The following is a 25,064-nucleotide window of genomic DNA, read 5'->3' as shown; positions in this document are numbered from 1 at the left end:
TGGACATGACAACTGAGCACTGATAGAAATGTTAAAATAGTTTCAATTACCGTTAAAACAAGTTTTCAGAATGCTTTGTTAACTTAGCTTCCTCACTGTGTCTAAGATGGTTTTGCATCCAGACAGTTTCTTTAGTATTTCCTGTGTTACAGTATTTTAGGACACAAAGTCTTAAATATGTAGGGAAAATGGTTTTATCTTCATTGACTTATGAACTATGACTGGACAGTTGTTAAATAGAGATGTCATGTATTTTTGTCAAAGAAGTGGTAGCATGTACAAGTTCCAGCTCCTGTTCGTGTAAATTTTACTAAGTATATTTCTTTGCTCAGAGGTGAAGCTCCTCAAATCTTATCGTAGACTAAAGAGGTTTGGAATCCACAGATAAGTTTTTTCAACTGATCATGAAAATTCACTTTTTTTTTTAAAGGAAAACACTTGATGTTATTTACCACTAATGAGGAATTTTCATTATATTTAAAAGAACTAAAAATGTTATTTAACTCATAACTTACCCAAACAACTCTCTTCATCCCATTCTGAATTTTTTTTTTTTGCAGAAAACTACTATGTAAAAAATTGTCAATTTTTATCTTTCAAAAAAATAAATGCTGAATGTTGCCCTTGTGAATCACTCTTCGCTATTATAATGGACAATGGCTTTCTTTATACAGGCTTCATCTTTTATTATGACATTCTTTTTTCTATGTGAAGAAACAAAAGTTACACCAATTACAAAAACAATTCTGCACTTTCCTTGCTAAACTAAATTAATTCTGTGAAGGAAGATGCCTCTTTTTTTTTTTCCCAATATAAATTTGTCTAAAACGATTGGTATTCAAAACTTCTGTTGTGTACAAAATTTTACCATTTTTAGCAAAAGCAGCAAAGACCCTGAAGGACCCAGTGGCAACCTAGTCAAGGTGCACTGTTCACAGCCGATGCAGATGCTGCTGACCAGGAAACCGGCCAGGTCAGTGGGCCTAACACCACGTGCCACGTCCAGGGCTGCTGTCCTAGAATGAGATATGAGTGCCCATATCTCTGTCTTCTTTTGGAGGTGATCTCATGTCTACTAAAAAACGCAAGCTGCATTATGTTGAAATGACTCTGGTTATTCTTTTACCATCAATCACTGTGCAAAACCAAAACCTTTTCATATTTAATGACCAATACAATGGTCAAATACTTCATGCCACACTGTCATTCAATTTAAGCAAAGAAGCTGTTGAAGCTCAATCAACATCATTCAAGCATGTGTATGGGACACAGTAAAATAAACAATATGTGTCTTCTTCAGTTTGAGACTGTTTGCCTCACACAGATTCAGATATGTTGACAATTCTAATTTTATTTTCCACAGTGTAAGCTTCTCCACCTTCAAAGTGATTCTAAAACTAACCTAAAGGACAGCTTTAAGAATTTTTAAAATTTGGCTATTGTACTGTTTTACATTTTATTTTTTCTAATCAAGATTACTCTTTGTATTCTAAATATTTGTGTAAATTTCCCCCTCAAAATTAATGATTCTTAAAAGAATGCAAGCCACTCAAGTTCCTGTTTTTAGCCATTGATGTGTCCCAGTTTTAAATAATGGTACTAAAAATAAAATCCTGCCCCCCAAAATTAAGTGTGCTTGTTGTTATTGGGAACTTACCATAAATACAAGTAAATGCATTTACCTATATGATAATAACATTTTATCAAGTACAACAGTGGGGGAAAATTGAAGTGATTTGTGGACTTTTATAGCCATGAGACAGTGGTATATCACATGAAACAACATGCTTCTCTGCACTTACAAATAAAAAACATGTCCGAGAAGGCAGTATGGGCTTGCACTGACTTCAGCACAGACGGTAATTGTATGAATTCTCCTCCCTGCATCACCCATCCTGTTCACTAAAGCAACCCGATTCTGGTAAACACAAAGTCTCAGTTTCTAATCACTCATAAAAAACTTTTGTACACTCACTTTTGTGGAAAAAAGTGAGTTCTATTGACATACAAAACAGCTTTTACCTATTAGTGGCAAAACCTCTTAAGATTGCCAAAATAAAAGCTTTGAGTAAACCAATACTCCAGAAAGATGGAGCATGGCTGCCCTGTGCTTACATCTCCTCCGTTGGGATTTCAGGTAGCATGGTGGCAAAAGTGTGAATTAAGTGTCAAGTGTCGGTCCCATGGAAGCAGAGTCCTCATAAAACAAAGCTATACAGACACTTTCAAAATCATCTTTATTTTGGTTGCAAATATACAATTTACTTAGTTACTTACTATTTCATTTGTTCCCATTTGAAGTTTCATAGCTTGCCATGTAAAACACTGCCCTCACTATCAAACTGCTTGCTATATAAGAACACTATAAAATACAAATTATAAACTAAGACAATCCTCTGTACAGTATTCAGATTAGTGCATTAAAACAACATTGATTTTAAAAGGCAAGTGAGTTAATCGGCAAACATCCAATTCCTTTTCTAACGAAGGATAGTACAAAATGATATGCAAGGTAAACACCAAATTTTAAGTGCTGGGTGCTAAAAAACAGTAGTTGTGGAAAAGTTACTTCCCCCAAATAATTTTGATCCAAGGATACAAATGTAGACATTATTCTATAGGATATAAGAAAAAGTAATTAATTTTCCATTATATAGCTGTGGAAATACACAGTGAAATAACAGGTTAGGATCTTTAGAATTCGAACACAATAGGTACTGATTTGTCATACTTTTCCTCCAAATCACATTAAATATTTATAGTGAATACACATTCCCCAGTAACTGTCAGACTTAAACAGAGCCTATGTAAAAACAATCTACTCTTAGTATTTTACTAGGCAATCTACAGCAAATCCTTACTATATACACATCAGGTATATGAAATACAGTAGGAAGTTATTCACTGATTTCATTCAGAGTAATCAAGGGTCATAAGAGAAAACCAAGAATAAAAGTTAAATAGATAATACATACTGCTCTGAATCAGAAAAACAAAGCCAACACAAGCAAATATGTTAATTTTTTTAAGTTATTGAGAATAGTTCTTTCACTGGCCCAAATCAAAATTAAACTTTAGAATTGTAATTGAAGTTACACAAATCTAGGTGCATGTTACATGTGACAGAGACAGATTCCCACAGAACACACCTTTAAATTTACTAATTCCAAAAACTAAGTCAACAACATAAATAAATTATAAATGAAAAACATATACAATGTGGACAAAAACCTAACAGTTATTACACCAAAAAGCATGGAATTTATGACAGCAGTGATATTTAGAAAAGCTTTCAGTATTAGAAAACATCAGATTTAATCGAAGGAAAACTTCCCCCCAGTAAAAATAACAAAGTATGGGAACCATCCTTTATGCAATAGCTTTAAAATAATAATAATAATAATAAAGAAAAATGATTACAAGAATCTTCCTACATAACTTAGATAATGTAGTGCAACAGTGTGCTCCTTTGTAATTTTAGCCTTTCACTCCCCATATAATTAAACCAATAATTGTAATTCCGACGACAAGGATAGAAATGATGATGCACAGGGTTTTTCTGGATTTGCGCTGCAGATGCAAAAACAAAAAAGATGTTTACAGATGTAGTGAAGCATCTCCATAGCAACTGAAAATCATTTTGTTCATTTCTAAGGTAAAATCAATAGTCATTTATTGCCCTCCAATTTTTGGCTGTAATTTTTTCCTTCTCAAAAATCTCTTCAATATATATGGCACTATTCTTTCAAAAAATATTCTTGAGTTAATGGTACAATTCAAAGGGTAATTATTCAACTTTTGTTGGTAATTTTTCTGGGATGTAGTGGGCTTAAAAAAGAAGATACAGAAAATATGTAAGTTACTGATCTAAGCAAGAGACTGAAGTTTACCTCTGTATGAAAATGAAGAGCAGCTTAAAAGTTTATACATTTTTAAACTTGTATCAAAAAGTTCTTCAAATTGCCAGTTATAAAAATAGTCACGGGGATATAAAATAAAGCATAAGGAACATAGTCAATAATATTGCAATAACTATGTATGGTGTCAGATGGGTACTAGACTTATTGGGGTGACTGCTTCATAAAGTATATAAATGTCTAATCACTATGTTGTACACCTGAAACTAATATGATATTGAATGTAACTGTAATTGAAAACTAAATTTTTAAAAAAGTTGTTGTCTTCAAAATGTGTTCTCCGAAAATATCACCAAGTGTAAATGTTTGGCAATTTTTCCTAAGGTAAATTTATTCATTTCCAAAATCATCCTCATTGTTTAGTATTGACAGAAACTGCATTCAAAATCTCAACATACAAATAAAAAACACAGAGGCAAAAAAAATTGTAATATGTCATTTAAAATATAAAGGTTAAGAGTTTTGTTCCATTCTTCATTCCTGGCCCAGTTGTAGATTTCTATATTTCTTTAATGGCTTGTGTATCTCACAGCAACATGCAGGAACCTTTTTTCTTACAGAGTAGAAAAATTTGTAAATTTACTTAGTGTCAACCAGAAGTACCGTAAAATATACAAAAAGATGTATTTCTGACTCTGAAATTACCCTGCAAACCATGAATACTTTCAGTATTCCACATATTGACCTAATTTTTTAACTGAATACTCCTCATATATTAAACACAATTTCTCTCAAGTTTCAGTATCATCATGCCTACATATCTGCCCAGACTCCACCTGGTTACTACTGATACACTACATGTAATGGGCCTCTGTGAACAGTTACAGGCATTCTACTCCAGTACACCTGTTACCGAGGGCACCCTCCCCAGTGTGGGGTAATGAGGTCCTTGGGCTCTGCAGTAGCAAGAGCACTTACCACCTTCTTTTAAGCTCCTAGTCCACCCAATATTTAGAAGCACCATATTTTGCAAAGGAATGACTATTATCAAGGCTTCCAAGTACGACAGTTAGAAAACTGCTCTCTTCCCAGCATTTGTAGCACATGGCTCTTTCCTCATCCCTTCAGGGCCTATGGAATTAAGGATAAGCACAGCTTGGGAAAACGTGTTTCTTTTCCTCAGGGTGGCTGCAGGCTTTCCCCTCCGCAAGGAAGAAGAAAAGTAAAACTTTTATTTATCTACATCTCCCCAAAATCCAAAAGTAAAAAATAACAGTATGTAAGTGCAGTCACTGATGAATCCTGTTAAACACTACATTTGAGTAGTTATAACTGTTGGCATGTACAGATTACCAGGTGTGTGTGTTCAACTATTTATGCATAATACCTACAGTGTACGACACAGTGACATTAATTCTGCAGAGCTGCATATCTAAATCGCATGCACAAAGATGGTCAACATGAGTTACTCTGCCAGTGAAGACAATGGGTTGTCACTCAGCAGTCTCCATATAGCTTCACTGTTCTCTACATATCACTAAATATGCAGTGATTTGTTCAGTGAAAAAATAAAGGCATTGAAACTAAAGCGAACTTCTAAGATTAATGAGAAAAGTTAAAAGCAACCGAAAATATCTAAGATGGTACAAATCTTAGATATTTTATAAGAGGGTAACAAGGTCTGAAAAGATAATTATGAACAACAACAAAAAATAGAGTTTTAACATGGCAGGCAAAAGCTAAGGTGCTATTTAGGGGTTTCCTAGGAGCCTGGTCTCACCCTTGTTGAATAACACAGGTCCAAATATTAAACAATATATTAATAGTTCATGGACCCAATATTTACACAGTACTTTACACAAACTTTATATTTGACACAAACATATGCACCCCTTATATTAACCTGATTCAGTTAGGAAATCAATTCACTCCTGGTAAATTCCGTCTGCTGAATGCTGACGGAATACATACCCAATGGTCAAGACCATGCCAAGCTAATATAATTTCCAAAGGAACTGAAGAGATTTCTCTAAGACAAACATCTTTAGCTCTTTAAATCTACAGTGTCATTGACAAAAAAAAAAAAAAAAAAAAAAAAAAAAAAGGCGGGTGTGGGGATGGAGGGAAGAGGAAAGAGAGGGGGTTTGGGGAAGAGAAAAGGCAGAAGGAAAGAGTGAGAAAGGAGGGAAAAGGCTATCAAAGAAGTTTCTGGGTCGGAATGTCAGTGACATCAGAGGCTGCCAGAAGGGCCTGGAGTTCTCTATGGCTCCCCTCAGGATTAAACACTAAACTTCCTACCCCTGTGGACCACAATTCTGGTTCAATCCTGAGAATAATCGCGCAAATTCAGTTCTAAACCGACTGGCAGATTTCTGACCTGTCCTCCACGGGACCTGAACATCTCCACCCACTGATTTCATACAGATACAGTAAACGGGCTGAGATGTGCAAAACATTGGTTCCATTTAATATTACCTGATATTCTGCTGCTCTTGACAGTTGCTGGTTTGCTTGCTGAACATGCACCTCTGTAGTTTCCACGTTGGCTTCTATGCTATCTTTAAAAGAAAAGACACACACGCACACACACACACACAACTGTTAAACATGTGTAGGTGTTACAGTAATAGAGCTGCATAAATTACTCGATGTTATTCAAGGTAAGATTAAACATGTTCGCTATTCAAAGGTTAATATTAACATCTGAACTTGTATTTAGGGTAAAAATAGAGAACTGAAAACCATCATGTGTTTCGTGGCCATCCTTAACCTACTTCTGAGCCGAAACCTAGCCATCCCTCTGCCCATCCAGTCTTCTCAAGTGCTGACAGTTCTCCATCTCACCCTCCTATGGCCTGGACCAGGTGTGCTGTGCAGCATGAGAGACACAGCTTCAACTCTCATTTTTAAAGCTCACGCTATCAAACGTATCCAGCCCTTCTTGTTACAGACACCTATAGATCTCATGGCCTTCTCTTGTCTTTCATTGAATGTTTTCGGCCCCTGACTCACTGATGTTCTCTTCAATCCTTTTCCTATTATACATATTGGCCATTTCAATATCCAATTGCCTACCTTCTAATACCCAGGCCACTCAGTTCCTTGAGCATACATTTTTCAAAGACTTTGCTTATTATTGTTACCTTTTCTCAGACGCTCACTTCCCTGATCATATCCCAAACCTTGTTATTACAAATAACTGCAGCTTCTTCATAATCTTCATTTCAAATCTCACGCTCTGACCACCACCTGCTATCTTTACAGTTCACTCCTTCTAATACCCCACTTCATAGATCCCAGTACTTTTCCACTGTCCCTCACATACTTCCTGTCCTTGCTTCCCTCCTTCCCTAGCTTGGACCCCATGGGCAGTCATTTATCATGACTTTGTTGCATTCATTCTCAGTTCCCTCATCCGTATACTTTGGTCATACTTCACGACAAAACCCCAACCTGTCTCATGCAGCTGAACATAGATGCAAAAGGGAATAACCTTCTGTTTTTCAATGTATAGGTCTTTCACATCCTTGGTTAAGTTTATTCCTGGGTATTTTATTCTTTTTGTTGCAATTACCAAGGAACTGTTTTTCTGTTGTTGTCTTTTTAAATTTCTTCTTCTGAGATTTCATTTTTAGTATATAGGAATGCAATGGATTTTTATACATTGATACTGTAGCCAGCAACTTGACTGTATTCATTTATTGTTTCTAATACCTTTTAGTGGAGTCTTTAGGAGGGTAAGGGGGGACAAGAGTGGCAGATGAGGGCAAACGGGGTCAAATATACGGATGAAAGGAGAACTGACTCTGGGAGGTGAACATACAATGTGATATACAGATGATGTATTACAGAACTGTATATCTGAAACCTAGGTAACTTTACTAACCATTGTCACTCCAATGAACTTTACCTAAATAAATAAATAAATAAATAAATAAAACAAATAACCTACGCTGATTTATTTCCCTTTAAATTTGCGACTGCCAAACAAGCCTACCTCATTTCCCTAACTCCTGAAAGACTATGTTACACTTTGGGGCATACTTTCTCCTTTCTCAAACTTCTCATGCCTCTTCATGCACTGTCATTCTCAGCCAGTGACCTTGATTCTAGATCACTGAGACAAAAGAACAATCAGAAGACATTTCCACATTTTCCCTGGAGCCTACCCACCAATGACATGCAACAACATACCTGGGCTCTGACTTCCCTCCTTTGGTGAGGGAGGACCTGTCCATGTTCCCAGCAACAGCCAACCTCTCCATTTGTGCACTTAACCCCATTCCTGGTCACCTGACTCAAAGACCTCAACCCAGCACGTTTCCTCTCTGTCACTTATCAACAATATTTATTTCCCTTATGAATTATTCCCTTCAATCCTATAGCTGCCATCTTAAAAACAAAAAGCCAAACACCTCTCGTTTATTCTACATCCACTGACAACTATGACTTTATGCTCTGTTCCACTTTCCAGCCTGACTCCTTAAAAGAGTTGTTTATACTTGTTATCTCCGGCTGTTCTCTTCCCATTCTCTCTGGAGCCTACTTTATCATGCTTTCACCAACACAGTTCTCATCTGAAGTCACCTATGTCCTACACACTGTTCAATTCAGTAGTAAATTCTAAATCCTCAGTTTACTTAACAGTAGCATTTGAAACAGCTGATTGGCCATCACTCTCAAAACACTTTTTCTACCCCACTCCGAAACAATACAGTCACTTGGTTTTCCTCTAAATCACTGGTTATTCCTTCTTAGTCATTTTGTTGGTTCCTCCTCAGCTGTACGGGTTCTAAATCTGGGGTCAACAACTTTTTCTGTGAAGGGGCAAATAAATAGTAAATATTTTAAGCTCCGCAGTTCATGAAATTTCTGTCATACTCAACTCTGCTTCTATTGTACGAAAGCTGCCATAGATAACACATAAATGAATTGATGTAGTTTGGTAATCACACTCTAAATATTTATAGGACCCAAGATTAAATCTCTGGCCCCTTCCCTTTTCCATCTTCATGTTCCCTGTTGATCGCATGTAATCTCATGGCTTTAGATACCATCTATGTGCAGATGCCTCCCAGATTTATATCCCCAGCCTAGACTGCTCCCCTGAACTCCACCTTCAACGCCTACCAAACCTTCAGTTGGGTGTCAAATGGTGCCTCAAACTTAACATACCCAAAATTGATTGATTTATATACCCAAACCTGCTCCAGTTACTGATTTCTACATTTAAGAAAATGGCAACACCATTACTTTTCTGGGCCAGGACAAAACCTTCGAGTAATCCTCGAATTAGTTCCGTTATATCCATATCCAGCTAGTCAATAAATCTTTTTGCCTCTACATTTTCCAACTACCCAGAATTCCATCACTTCTCACCACTTCACTGCTTCCATCTGATCCAAGGCAATACCAGTTTTCACCTGGATTCCTGTAATATAGCCTTTTAAGTTGTCTCTCTGCCTTTAGTATTGCCCCTTTACAGTCTGTTCTCAAACTAGCAGCCAAAATGAGTATTAAAACCTAAGTCAAACTGTACCACTGCTCTGTTCAAATACCTCTGTGGCTTCCCAACTCCTACTAATAAAAGTCCTTGCAGTGATTCAAGGTCATCCTGACATCATCTCCGTCTTCCTCTTCCTCATGTCACTCACCGAGGATGTCAGGCGTGTTCTGCCTGAAGGTCTCTGCACTGGTAGCTCCCTCTGCCTGGCACACTTGCTCTTACTAGCTCCCTTACCTCCACGAAGTCTTCACCAAAATGTCACCTGTCAGTAAGGCCTTACCTGACTATGCTATGTAAACCAGCAACTTCCTCTGCTGCGAGCAATCCCATCCCCCTACCCTGGCCTTACTTTCCCTATAGCACTTTTCACCATTGACTTACTTTTCTTTCTTTCTTTCTTTTTTTTTTCTTTTTAATTGTCGCTCTCCTTCAATTAGATTTTTAAGATCTAAGAAGGAAGGGTCTATTCTCTGTTGTTTATTTTCAGCTGAATCCCAATGCCTAGATTTCTGGCTAGACACAGTAGGCACTCAATAAATATTTACTAGATGCATATCCAGTAAATACTCTTTGAACTTTTACCCTGTGATCTACTGGGGCAACAGAAAAGTCTAACAATGGACACATATAACAGCTATATTAAAGTATAGGTCTACGTATTTCAACTGAACCAAACTCAGAAAACATGTTAAATGCATCTTTAGATATACCCACAGATAGCTTTGTATTTCAAAATGATAAAAAACAATCAGCATCCTGATCTGTGCTGACATTTACACCTGAAATGAATACTATTATTTAAAACTTAATAAAATAAAATAAAACTTAATGGGAGTCTTAGTCACTGAATTAAAGACATTGTTTTTTTAAAAGAATTCTTAGTATCTAAGTAACACTACTAAATTAATCTACCAAAAAGCTCTTAAAATAAATGATCAGGGAAATGGCTACCTATTCCCCCTAATCTAAAAGGCCAGGTAGCATAAAAAATTATAAATAGTGCACATTTCTCAAAACGTCCTTGTTGTGATGAGAATTAAGTTGGGCTACGATGAAAACCAGAGGTTCTGGAAATAAGCTAGAATGATGTTACATGGTGCCTTCCGTGACCTCAGCGGCAGGAGGCCTGATTCAATTTGAGGCTTCTGAGATAAATGAAGCCGGTCATTTCAATTATGAGGAGCCAAAAACAAGATCTGTTTTAGATGATACCAAGGGTGATGCTTTGTCCATTGTAGATTTTGCTTTTGATTCCAGAGTGACCAAAAGGCAAAGAGGGAGCAGTAACTCTTGTCTGAGAAGTTACGACAGGTAGATAGTACGTTGGTTGCTTGCTCACACCTCATGAAATCTAATCCGTAGGGCTTACCTATCATATCTCCTTGCTCATGAATCATCATTCCCAAATCTTTAAATATTTCATTAATATCCATAATATCAGCCTAAGAGAAAAAGACACATATTATTACAATCAGAAATTCAGTCTCCAGTCTACAAAAGGGAGGAAACAACAAAAAACAAACCACCACTCATACATAGAACATTAATACATAAATTGTGACAATATCAGAAAACTATTTTACTATAAGCAATCCCAAGTAAGTAGACCTTGAATAACAGTAATCCGTTCTCTAAAATAAGTTTGTAACATTAAAAATATCAAGCAAAGCAGGATGAAAATGAAAGATGTATATTAGGGGAGGGCTATGATTACTAAGCTTACGTTATACAATCTGATTAGTTTTGTTTTCACAAGCAGCAGTCCCTTACAAGGGTATAAAATATTCTTGTTATGATATATTTCTAGTAAAAATGTACTCATCAATTTGACAATTTAAAAGCATAAAACATTAGGTGTAGATTGAAAGTCTCACATTAATAAATTTGAATATGCAATGGAATAGTGATGGATAAAGAAGTTATAAATTTACTTTTCTTCAATATGTGATAACTATTATTTTACCCGAATAAACAGTAAAATTAAAATATTTTATTCAGGAGGGTTGGGGCAATTTGCATACTTGTCCTATGTCTTAGTTTCCCCACTATAAAATGGCAATGATAATGACATAGTTATAATCACTTCACCGAGTTTTTATGAAAACTCAACGAGACAATTAAAATAGTTTATCACATAGTGCTTGGCACATGGAAGCACTCAATAAATTGTAGCTATTTTTAGCTATTAGTAGCCCACCCTCTAGTGAATAGGCAGATGCCATAAGAACTAAGGCTTTAGATCACTTTGCTGTCATAAACATAAAGATAAATTAAATACTTTTAAAGCCTTTGTAAAAATTCTTCTTCATGCAGGTGTAATGTGTATGAAGTGTCCTGGAAGCCATCCAGACTCACTGAACAGACATTTATCTCTAGATTATTTTTCTTTATGCTAAGGTGATCTGAGATTACTTAACAAAGAGAATATTTTCTTTTAAAGGAATTATTCCAATTTATAAGAGACATGCTACCAAATTGATATATTTATTTAGTTTTCTTTGTCAACCCCTTCCCCAGCATTATTTAAGCATCTCACAAACTCACTAAGAACAGAGCAGAGGTCAAACTCTACAATGTAAAGCTTACTTCAAGTTGCCTAATAGAAGACTCTCTCTCATGAATAAGGCGAAGGTCATCCTCTGTAATTTCATCATCCTGCACCTGCACTTGAGGTTGAGTTTGGCTAATAAAAAGAAAAATATATGGGAAAAATAAAGATCGTATTACAACAATGGGACTTCCTTCCTATTTAAGAAATGCCAAGTAGAATAATTTTTCTTCAAAGTCAGAGACTTTCTCATTTAAATCTAAGAATATAACAGAAATATTAATCAATTTTTATTCAGGTTTTATTTCATTAATACTATTTTTTAGAGTTATTATGAAATTAATGAAAGCTATACCTGATAGCCAGGTTTTTATTGTTGGCTGATTTAAACCTCACACAAAGGAATAATCTATATCAAATAATAAGTCAATAATATTCATTTGGACAAATAATTATCTATAAAGTATTATTCCTATATTGGAATATTTTTATATATTTATATATTTAACAGTAAGTACTGATTTCAAAAAAAGTTTCAAATTTATTATTTATTTTCTATTTATAAGTAACTTAGGGTAGTCATGATACAAAATACTAAAAGCTTTAAATCTGTTCCAGGGACCATAATGTATAAAATGTATTTGAAAAAGTATCTTTTGATCTATATAATGTTTTATACTTCTTACCTTTCCCAGGATACAAGATTCCTTTCTTTTGAGCTCTCCTCAGGAAAACCACCCTGAATTATTTAGTAATAGAATGGATTGAGAAGGGGAAAGAAAAACACACAACATTCACATTTTCCCTTATAATAATCTAGACCGATTTATAGATGCATGTGAATACACGTGTAAAGAAAAAGAAAAAATTTTGATCTAATATTTTTGGTCACGTACTTGAAGTAATAATAAAATATAAGATGACAAGGAAGGAATTTATGAAATATTCCCAAGAGCCAAATAATAATTTTTATTTAATTACAATGTAACATAGTCTTAGAAACTCTATCTTAAGGAACAAGAAAATAACTTGTGATAGTTCCTAAGGGAATTTGAAATTAGATTAAGTCATAATTCCATGCTAAATTATACTTTCATTCATTTTCTACAGGTTATATTTCTCCAGCTGAATATTCTTCAACATTTGTACAATATATTCACTCTGTTGATTTCCAGCATCTTCATACAACCCAGGAGTAAAGTGCTCTGCTACACTGGCATGAACACAAAGTAACAGCTTCAACTTCAAGTAAATACGGGAATATTACTTAGGATTCCACCCCTAATCTTTTCTGACAAAATATTTCTATATTTTTATATAATATGTAATCTGTTCCCTAACATGAACAAAATAACCACAATAATACATAACTACAAAACTATCATCCTTCTTGAAAACTGAGCAGAAACACCTCAAAACAAATATTCAAATACTGATTTCCCAGCTATTCACAGATCTTTATAACTTAAAAAACATACCAAAACATGGTCTTTTAAGGGATCCCTAGAGAATATCGTGTTCGTTTTTACAATGCCTTCTTAAATACTTACAGATACTCTGGAACTGGCTCTCACTCGAGCAACAAACTCTTTCTCTTTCTCAGCAGCTTGCCTCTGGACCTTCTGAAAGTTTGTCAGTGATGTTGTGAATTCAGCCACTAGGCGATCCTTCTGTATTTTCCTTTGACGCTAGAGGAAAGGGGGATAAAAACCTACTAGAATCAAGCTGTGAAATTCTACAGAATTTGCAAAAGTTGTTTCACCACTAGCTGCTCTTTATTTAATTCTAAAATTTTCACTCTCTCTCCAATTATACTAATTAACTCTCAATAACATTTTGACAACTGTATAAATTTACCTTGAGGCCAAAGGTCCATAATGCTGAATTTCTTATCTCATGTTTTCATCCTAAAATCTAGGCCATGATTTTGAGGTTATTTTAAAGTAGTTCTTTTTCATTCTTTTCTTTTTTTTTTTTTTTTAGGAAAATAAGACCTTATACTCTTACCTAAGTAATAATGTCCACTAAGTGAGCAAGGAAATATGTGCCCCTAGGAAATGTCACATCTTGAACGAATGTGCATGTTATATGGAGGCAGTCGTGGAAGGCCAGGAAACAATTACTCAGGAAGCATTTTCTGAGCACTTACTTAATTAATTATGGGTCGGGGCAACTGCATGGAAATAATTTTTGCTTTACTGAACCACAGGATACTACCTGAGCAATTAAATATAGTTTTGTGAACTAACCTCAAATAGAATTCCCCACCCCTACCCCTAATTTCATTTCCAGCCTAACAGTGCAAACGTACTACAATGCATTTGATTTCTTTCACATTCAGTACATCAACAATGTGCTTTAAAATTTGATACCTGTTCACTGGGGGTGGTGGGCAGAGATCCAAACTCTTTAATGTACTTATCTGTTTCTTTGGCAAGCTGGTTAGTATACTGCTGCTTCTGTTGCCTAAAGTGAGAAAACACGCATTATAGCCAAAGAACAAATATATTTCTTGAAGCTACAACTCTGCCACTTGCATCAACCCTGATGAATAGTCTTATAAAAATCACTTTTTTGTAGACTGGCTCCAAATTTTCTGTATGAAAATAAATTTTTCAGGTTCTATTCTTTGATAAGTATTGAGCAAATATTACATGAAAAGTTCTTTACGCACACGAGGGTAACTAAGCTTTAAGAATTAATTATCAATAACCATTTAGAAAGGAAGACGATTTAAGCCAATATGAAAGTGTGAGATATCTAAGTCTGAGATATGGAAGTGTGGGAGCCTTTTATCTGCATCCCACAATCGGGAGGTCCTTGAGTGAGGAAAAAGGATTTGTTGCCTTAAACTCTGCCCAGTGCTCAAGTCCTAAGATACATCTGGCCTCGTATTTCTGTACCTGGGTATTTATATCCTATAGACACTTAAAACCCAAAAACCACTAGTGGGGAAGAGTAGTAAGTTATACTACAAATTTACTATTATTTAAGTTTGCTGTAGAAAAAATACCACTTCCCCATAAATGGAACAGGACACAATAAAAGTAAATTACATCGTATCTACATCTATCTTGCTAGCTAACTCATAAGTAAAAAGAGATCTAAAGAACTTGACACTAAAAAGCTTGTATTAATGTGATGTTTTCTAAGTTGATTGTAACACTTGTACCTCTCATGTATATTATCTTATTTTAAAAACATACTAGTCACACTGAGGATCCTTTAAAAATGAAATACTATATAAGACTATGTTTAAATATAGATATCTGTATTTGACTGAGAAGGAAGAATTATAATCTATTTCTATATATTTATTGAGTGTCCTATTTTTAATATGCCTTTTTAAATCTTCAGAAAATACAATTAAAATTCTAAAAAAAAGACTTTATTGATGGCTACATATTCAGAATCGCCATTATTAACCTTAGCAAAATTCTGTAACTATTAAGAATTATGTGTTTCTATTCCATTTTACTTTATTTTAATAAATGATGGTTTATTATTTAGATTTGTGACATTTTTATCACTCTGACATCTATATACTATAGAAAAATACAATATAAATTAGAGATAAGTGTAAATTCTTCAAATTGTGCTTCATAAAAAATATGAATTATTATTACCTTTTAATTTCTTCCTCTACATTTTTTCCTTCCATAGCTAATGTTGTTTGACATATCACTTATTACATATATGTTACTTGAAAATTTGTAGCTGTAACAGTGGCGAACTAAGATTTAAAGTTCAGAATGATGTTAGGCAAATCATCAAATCCCCAAAAGACATATTTTCCTTATGAACAAAATGAAAACAGTTCTTTTGGTCTCTCGATTTAAGTTCAATTTTATAATGTTCAGGTGAGAAAATGTATAAAAACAATCTAAAACCTATAACACCACGAAGTATTATTGCTGTTCTTCTAATAGCTTATTAACTTACAGAAACATGTATTATATAACTTCGTTATCTCACTGTTCTAAACAGAGACCAATGCTTCTGAAATTCAAATATGTAGGTATAAGCTTTTGGGGGATAGTTCATATTGTAATAGATATGTATTAGATCTAAAACAAATAAAAATTTGGTTACTGTAGGAACTGTTAACTATGGAAAGTAAATCACAGACACAGACACACACACACAAAGCTTAGAGTACCATTTTTCAAAAGCCATCAAAAACAACCTAGTTAAAAAGCATAAGAAAAACAACTAAAGAAGTTCTGCTTTGATAAAGTAAGCCAGATCTCTAAGAAAAAACAAACACACACACACACACACACACATACACACACACACACACACACACACACACACCACAAAACAATCTGCCTATTCTGAAAAGGGAAAAACTTACACAAAAGCTTGATACAAATGAGGTAGCAGAAATACCTTATTAAGTTTCAAATGTTTTCTCCAGTCAACATAACACTACACACTATTAAAAGAACATAACAATAGTTGTATTTTCCCACTTTTTCTTTTTTTTTTAAATTAAATACTTACAGCTGTTGCCTCAATTCAGGTGAATCTTGAGGTGTTCCAAGTTGATTCAGAGCCCTCTGTATTTCCACAGCTATTATGATGAAAAATAAATGTATAATTGTTACAAATGTTAGGGTAACAGAAATTAAGTTGGAAACTAAGCAATTGGGCAGTTAGAAAAAAGAGAAAAAGATAAATATAGAAAACATCAATTGAGAGAAAAGAAATAGTTTATTTGAATCTAATTAGTAACAATGAATCAATTTTCAAGAACAAATTGTGTGGAGACATCATCATATGAAACTGCACTTCATGATCCAAAAATATTTTCTTCCCTCTCTTATCAGAAGATTTAATACAAGGGCACATGGACTTTACTGGCATAAAGACTGTGAGAAAAATAATTGTAACAATTTATATTCCAATGAATAACAATGGAATACAAAGTAAATGAATTATAGTTAACAAACAAGGCAGGAATAACAGCATTAGAAAAAAAATCGTTTTTCAATTACCCTGTAATAAGTGATTCAAGTAAGGATGATCAAAGAATGCTAGAACCACACAATCTTCAGCTGTCACCACATTGCTGACATTAATTACAAAAGAATGAACTTTATCATAGGTAAATTTGTTACTTAAAATAAAGGATCAAATTTACAACTACCAATGGTACAAACTGGCACTATGAGCATCCTGACGGGATGCAATAAGTCACAATACGACCTATGTATTTTCCTTGCCAAAATACTGAACCTCAATCTAATCGTGAGAAACAAATCAGACCGAGCTAGATTGTGGGATAATCTACAAAACAACGAGCTTGGACTTTTTAAAATACCAATGACACAAAAAGAAAAAAAAAATTAAAAGCACTAGAGCTTTCTAAGTTAAAGAACCCAAATAATAAAACACACAAAAGGTAATATATGATTTTTGACTCTGAATCAGAAAAACGAAAATGCTATAAAAAAAATTGTGGGAACAATTGGAGGATGTGAGTTTGGAATTTGAATCTGGAGTGAGAGATATCAAACAAAAGTTGAAAAATGTCAACAACTGGTGAACCCGGGTGAAGGGTATATAAAAAGTTCACTGTACTATACTTTTACTTTTCTGTAGGTTTAAAATATTCAAAATTGAAAGTCAGGGGTTTAAAATTCATGCTAAGCTCCCAATCCAGAATTCTATTACCACCGCAAAACAAACAAAAAGACTCTTTAGAATAAGGAAGGGTCCTATAGTTTTATGTATGTGTGTACACAAATAAAACGTCAAGTAGAAATAAGTTGAAAATCCATCTCAAAGTACTTTCACATTTCCAAGAACAATCCAACTCATCATTCTTTACATTTAAAATAAGTGGCTTATTTATATAGCTTAAATGCTTTTAAATAGCCATGATTTATTTATGGAATCAAGGGAATAACTATTTCAAAACACAACATAACTTTTGTTCACTGAGGATGATGTAATGAACACTGCTTTTAAGTCAAAGATGAAAAATATAAATACTGAAGAGGAGTCAGATAGCAACTGCTAACTATTCAGCTAATTTCAAAGGAATTTCTTTTCCCTTTTATTTTGGCAGATTTTTCTTTCGTAGGGTGGAAAATTCTTATTTGCTGTTTTTAACTCCTGGCTGACTGCAATTAGTTACATATTTCCTTCTCAACCTCAACAGATTTCCTTGGACTACCTTATAGGGGTTTAAAGCTTTTATTTTTTTAAGTATGTTAATAAGACAAACTGCAGTGTAAGCCTCTATAGGATAATGACAGGCATTTATCTCATCCAAAGAGGGTTCTTCTTGTCTTTTAAAAATATCATATTAAGTGAGAAAAAAATAAACTGCTCAATAAATGACACCAGGCAGCCGCTATGGAAGGCAGTGTGGAGGTTCCTCAAGAAATTACGAATAGAATTACCATATGACCCAGCAATTGCTCTCCTGGGTATCTACCCAAAAAATTTGAAAGCATTTCTCTATGGAGACACGTGTACTCCAATGTTCATTGCAGCTTTGTTTACGGTGGCCAAGACATGGAAACAACCAAAATGTCCTTCGATAGACGAATGGATAAAGAAGTTGTGGTACATATACACAATGGAATACTATTCGGCGTTAAGGAAAGATGATATAGGAACATTTGTGACAACATGGATGGATCTTGAGAGAATAATGCTAAGTGAAACAAGTCAGACAGAAAAAGCAGAGAACCCTATGATTTCACTGATATGTGGTATATAAACCAAAAACAAGACAAACAAATGATAAACAAAAACTCATAGACACAGACAATAGTTTAGTGGTTACCAAGGGTAAGGAGTGTGGGGGGAGCGAGATGAGGGTAAAGGGGATCAAATATATGGTGATGGAAGGAGAACTGACTCTGGGTGGTGAACACACAATGGGATTTATAGTTGATGTAATACAGAATTGCACACCTGAAATTATGTAATTTCATTAAGAATTGTCACCCCAATAAATAAATTTAAATTAAAAAAAAATAAAAAAAATAAAATAAAATAAATGACACCAGGAAAGCTCACTAATCATTTGCTGGTTAGAGAACCCTATCTTAACTCATGTAGCAAAATAAACCTGTAATACATTATTAATTGAAACATTAAAATTGAGACCATTAAACTGTTACATAAAACTATAAAAACATGTTTATTACATGATCTTATTTATGATCTTGGAGTGAGGTATAAAATATTATCTGAGTACGAAACAAAACTAAAAACCATAGAGGAAAATATGACAAACTGACAAGAAGAAAATTTTTAAATGTATGAAAAATATGTATCTGTGTTACAAATATGTATAAAGAACATATATGTGTGTATACATGGGAGAAAATATCTGTAGCATATGATGAGCAAAGGGGTTAATATCCCTAATATAAAACAACTTCTACAAATTGGTAATAGAAAAATGTCCTATAACAAATGGACAAAATATATCCTCTTAAAATTTACAACAAGCAAATAATCATGTAAGAAATTCCAGTTCACTGATAATCAACTTTTCACATATCATACTGATAAAAATCAAGAAAAATAAGCAGGCAAGAACATAGTAATTACAACCAAAAGCCTTAAAAAGAAAATGTAGACATATACATAAGAAAGAAGGGGCAGTATCCATAACGTATGAAGGAACTAGAGATAAGTGAGCGAAGGTCAGGAAAACCAGTACAGAAATGGACCAAGAGCAGGAAATTTAATAATGTTCACTGAAAAAATGAAGAGCAAAAACAGATTAAAAAGCATATTAATCCTGGAAAGGATAAATCACTTTAGTGTATGAACGCTATATAAAATTGTTCAGGCGCTAAAAAGAATTAAGTTGACCTGCTTCTGACAGGCCCAGTGGGAGCCTAAATCCAGCAAGTTGTTATTTCCCTAGATTTTTTTGTTTGTTGATTTTGTTTTGTTTTTTAACAAAACACACTCGGTAACTCCAGTTTTCACCCTTTCTGCCTGAACGAGGGCTTCAGGGAAAGGAAGAGATCACTGGAAGCCTCTGGGGGCTCAGCACTCCTAAGAAAACAATAAACCAAGAGCAGCTCCTATTCCTGTGACATTGCTCAGAAACACCACCCACGACCTGGGCAGCTCGGAGCGAGGACACCTCTCCTCGTCTCCTGTAACTGGCTTGTCTGGAGGATGCAGAAGACAAAACAGTCATGGCGGCTAGCAGAAGCTTATTCAGAGGGCGAGTCCAATTGCAATGCTCTTAAATATGGGGTCTGTTTACTGGAACAGATCATCACATCTCGGGCACTTTGTATAAACCTGCTGATAAGATACATACAGTTTGCTCTAGCCTAAAAAACAGGACACCTGAGAAGGAGTTTGCTTTCAAATGGACAGGACAGCAGTGAGCCTTAACAGTCTTATTTCGGTTATACACACTCTATCTCTGTAGTACAAACTGGTTTCCAAGGATACTGATCATCTCCTGTAGGACACTACACTAGTCCAACACATTGCTTACATCTGCTTGTAGGATCTGAAAAGCAAGAAGCAACATGTACTGTTAGGTGCCTTGGAAGGATGTTAAGTATGCCAGCAGGTAGAAGATAAATTCCACGGAAACATAGGGTCCTCGGTGAAAAAATCTTGGTCCATTAATCTGTATGGACTGTTGACATGCTTCTGCAAAGTAAATGATAAACTGCTTTTCTTTGCAGTCTCAATACAAATAGGGAAAGTGCTGGGTGAGAGCTATGCTGCTCCAAGCATTTTACTGAATGCCCCAAAAGGTTGCCAGCTCAGGCTTCAACTCCCCCAAAGAAAAGTCGACCCAGCTAGTTCAAGTTCAAGTAGCAGTACAAGTAGCTCGGTACTTGGCTTTAGTGCTTGGCTTTAGTACTTGGCTTTAGTGACCTGGTTGACCCAGTGGTAACTCAAGTGACAGTGTAATACCAGGATGCTGGATAAAACTAGTCACGAGTCTCAACAGATAAAAACATAGCAGTCCCTTAGAATCATGAAGCAAAGTCATGCTCTCTTTGGCAAACCAGTGTTAGCCTTTTGAGGAATAGTTTTGGTCTGGCTACTGAGCCCTGGATAATAAGTAGATAGTGGTGTATATACTAGGTAACCGAGTGACCTGAGCTGCCCACTATGCATTAAGTGTCGTTTAATCTTGTTGGTATATGTTTCTACATTTTGTTCTATGTATGTCAACCAGCCTTCCCCTCACTCAACTCCTACAGCACTTGTTCAATGTGATAATAAACTAGCAATGGAGAAATAAAAAGCCACATATATATATAGGCTCACCAACATGGACTTCCCCTTTCTCAGACTAACACGATTCGTGGTAATGCCATATACCAATTTGCAGCAACAGCAATCACAAGTAAATATATGTGACATGGCACCATTACTGGGGGTATCGGCAAGCCAGTGGAGAGATGATTATACTCCTTCCACTTTGGTGGAAGCAGAATTTTATATTCACTGTAATAGAAACACTGTAGATTCTATTATGCTTCCTCTACACCCTTCACCCCAAGATTCTAGCAGGTTTCTAATGCATGTATTAGACAATCATAGTAGTCTACACATCAGTGCTTCTGAGCAAGATATTCACTTTAGAGAGGAAAAAAAAAATTAACAGCTCTTCCAAGAACAACGGGATCGATTGCTCTGCTCGTACTCCATTATATAGGACATGCTGGACTTCTGGAACATTTCATGGTCTCCTGAAGACTCAATGATGGCGTCACCTGGGAGCCAGTAATTTGGAAAGCTGAAGTGCCATCCTACGGGATCTTTATGGTCTCAAAGAACAACCATTCCAGGGAGCTGTTTCACCCATAGTCCAAAGCACACTTAGACTTGAGAACTAAGGGATGAAAGTGAATAGAAATTTCACATTTACAGCTGATTACCCATTTGCCAATTTTCTTCCATCCCTGAGGTGATTTAGAAATAATATCCACGTAAGGTATGGAACCATGTCTCCACCTGAGTAGAAGCTGAATTGCACTTGCCCATCTGGGACCAGGATAGTATAATGTTGTTGACCGAAGTAATTATTAAGGGGAAGTACGGTTATGCCCTGGCAACATGAGAGGGAGACATGAAAATAAGTTTGAGGATGGAAGGAGAACTGACTCTGAGTCAACTGATATATATATGTGATGCATTACAGAATTGTATGCTTGAAACCCATGTAATTTTACTAACCATTAGACCCCAATAAACTTTAATTTTAAAAAAAGAATTCAATAACAAAAAGGTAAATTAATGAATTAATTTGAGGCAATTAGCTGGGAGGAACTAGCTAATACTTCCATCTTTAATAATAACAGTGAGGATCATACTGCTCGTGAGCAGAAGCCACGGGGACCCAGGTTGGCACTGGGTCTGGGTTACTCCAAACAGCCAAGGTGTTGAATAAAGGCCTAAGGAACACAGAATGGTTATCCAGGGAGAAAAGAATTATTATGAACTGCATCCTTGTTCCAGCTGTAGAGCAGCAACAACAGACGACAAAGAAGTTTCTAGATAGATGACAAACAGGATGATCATATGGAAAAAGTGATAATCATTCACAGTTTCCCCCAAATCAGGTCTAAAAGGTTTCATTTCATTATCTAGCCTGGGGTATTGTGAATGTATGGAATAGCCATGTTCAATTTTAACTGGCATATGTCCAACTTTAAAGGGAAAAAAAAAACCCTCATGAAACATGAAAATTCTTTACATAACCATAAACAGTTTCTTGAAGAAAAATTGCCCTAATACCTGGAGGTAGGGGTTAAATTAAGATGCACCTCTACAAGAATACAATGAACCAACTGTTTTTACATTATTCACAATTTGGAACTATTTGCACCCTTGCTTCTAGAAAGCAATGACTTCTAGAAAGGTGACTTTAAAGAATATATTACATTTTTTCAGAGCATAAAAAGAATACTATTTCCTACACATCCAAAAAATGTGTTATTTTCTAAAAACCCAGACAATCCTCTTTGTGGCTCTTGACTTCGCTACAGAAGACCCATTCTGTTCCACGTGGATTTGCTGCCATCTAGTGGATTACTTTAAAAATGCTTCATAGCAAAGAAAATATATTAACATATATATACAGTATATAAATATACATGGTCATAAGACTGTAGGCAGCTGTTGTCGTCACAGGCTATGCAATGTGACAACCTGACAGAGTTCACTGAGGAACGGGAAGGACGCTGTCCAACCAGCGCGAGTGGCGCGCTGCGGGCACCAGCCCTAACAGGTAGACAGAGCACCTTCAAAGAACTCTGTCCATATAACTGAGAGCAGAACACAGCTATCCTCTCTTTTAGCACAAAATATCTCTGTTGCAGAACCCAAAATAACCCAGAGTTGTAAGAGCCAATCATAGAAAAAATAATGGTTAATAAAATCCTTGAGATGTTTGACTCCGCCCCTCCCACATCACACTGAGAAAGAAGTCGAGTTGAATGCTGACCAGCATCTTGGAGCCAGGCAGCCCGCTTTGGAAGCCTGACCTCACTGCTTCCTGGCAGATGACCCTGGCCAGGTTTCCTACTCTCTCCAAGCTATAAATGCCGCAACAGTCAAAATGGAGAGGAAAATCACTTCCTTCTCAGTTATCAGGAATTTCCACTGAGAACAATGTACGTAAGCACCGTGCACTGGATAATAAGAGCTCGATAAAGGAGAACTGACAGTTTGAACTGGTTTAGTTTTTCTCTTGAAAGTGAGAAATGAATAATAAGAAGATTCTTACTAACATAACTAACTACTGTGAACCATGCTTTAGGAAGGTACTAAAGCTTAATTTCTGACATAGTTACGGCAACTGCAGAGATGATAAATATCAACTGATACGAGATAGTTATATCCCACATTTAGAAGGGACATTAGCTACCTGACAGTGACAATCATCTAATAATTAGTAGTTACATACAAGTGATATAATTGAAACTGAACTAGAAAAAAAAAACAAGAAACAGACTCTGTTTTAGACTCAACTCCTTCCTCATCTATTAAACCCTCCCCCTGTTTTAAACAGTGGTTTGCAGTACTACAAGTGATGGTATGTATGAAAACTGGTAGGTTGACTATAATTAGAGAATCATTAGGTTAGGCTCATTTCAAAGTACAAGGTGTATAGGATAATAGCATGAGAAAATACCTATAGTGTCTCATTGAAAATAAGTATCAACACAAAAAGTTTCTAAGAAAAAAAAAAATCAAGTGAATTTGGTCTATTTTATATATCAAGAAAAACCAAAAAAAGTGTATTATAATACCAAAATGCACATCCCAAGTGGAGAAACTCCTAGAGAATCTGAAAGAAAGCTACTAAAATAATTATGGGCTTTTTTCCAAACAGGCGCTATCTCATGCTCTGTCTTGTGACCCAAACAGAAAGCTTATTTTCTTTGTGGGTAAAAGAACTGACACAAATTGTGGAGAGGAGGAGGGGCGGGGAGGAAGATGAAGGATCTTTTCTAAAGGATGCGTCCTGAGTGGAGAAGACCCGGGTCCGACCTACTGGTTTGCCGTGCTCTCCTCCTTGGCACGCAAACACCTGTGGGCCTCCCCTGCTTCCACGGAGCAATCTCACATTTAGAACATGCTTAATTTTAAATTTCTCATTGGTTTTCTTCCCAGATACTTCAAAGGTATAAAGGCACAAAGGTTAACAAAATAGAAATTCGGGGCATCTAAAAGCTATTGTAGATTAATATAGGGTTAGATCTGAAGGTGTGCTTCTTAAAAATAAAGTACAAAAAAACAAGTCATTTGAGAACTATACGTCAATAACACTTTGGATTTCTAAGATGGCCGGGACACTGCAAGCTCTCTCTTAGCAAAGATATTCAGTCCTAACATTTTATCACATGGACCTGCTCAGTTTACCTGCTGAGACTCTAGAATCAGAAGGCCCAGAGGAGGACGTGGCCCCTTGAGAAGGTGAGCTGTGTAAGCAGCAAACACAGGCGAGGCCGGTTCAAAGGCCGGTGAAGCAGGTTCAAAACCCGCCTCGGAAAGAAAACTCTTATCCAGGCTTCCCCTGTGCCTCTTAAGTCATGTGTAAGAAACAATGCTTTGTTATAATGTTCTTGGAAATGCCGTTGTACTGTCACCGGTGCCTCCATCATACGGTTCTTGAAAAGAAAACCAACCA

At 35.6% G+C, this 25,064-nt stretch overlaps 1 protein-coding gene across 2 annotated transcripts in view; it reads right to left on the bottom strand.

Annotated features, from left to right (window-relative positions):
• Positions 1-2,220: 2,220 nt before the first annotated feature.
• Positions 2,221-25,064, bottom strand: part of STX7 (syntaxin 7) — a 42,427-nt gene continuing 19,583 nt past the window's right edge. For both annotated transcript variants that reach the window (XM_081035736.1, XM_081035737.1), the window contains exons 3-10: positions 16,418-16,487; positions 14,284-14,377; positions 13,462-13,599; positions 12,598-12,650; positions 11,950-12,046; positions 10,733-10,805; positions 6,333-6,415; positions 2,221-3,570 (exon numbers count right to left, since the gene is read on the bottom strand). In XM_081035736.1, the coding sequence (XP_080891862.1) occupies positions 3,478-3,570; positions 6,333-6,415; positions 10,733-10,805; positions 11,950-12,046; positions 12,598-12,650; positions 13,462-13,599; positions 14,284-14,377; positions 16,418-16,487 (701 nt within the window). In that variant the 3' untranslated portion in view covers positions 2,221-3,477. The remainder of the gene's footprint in view (positions 3,571-6,332; positions 6,416-10,732; positions 10,806-11,949; positions 12,047-12,597; positions 12,651-13,461; positions 13,600-14,283; positions 14,378-16,417; positions 16,488-25,064) is intronic.

The sequence above is a fragment of the Rhinolophus hipposideros genome (genome assembly GCF_964194185.1).
Source record: "Rhinolophus hipposideros genome assembly, chromosome: 3".
Taxonomy (NCBI): Eukaryota; Metazoa; Chordata; class Mammalia; order Chiroptera; family Rhinolophidae; genus Rhinolophus; species Rhinolophus hipposideros.
This window is presented reverse-complemented; position numbering and strand designations above follow the sequence as displayed.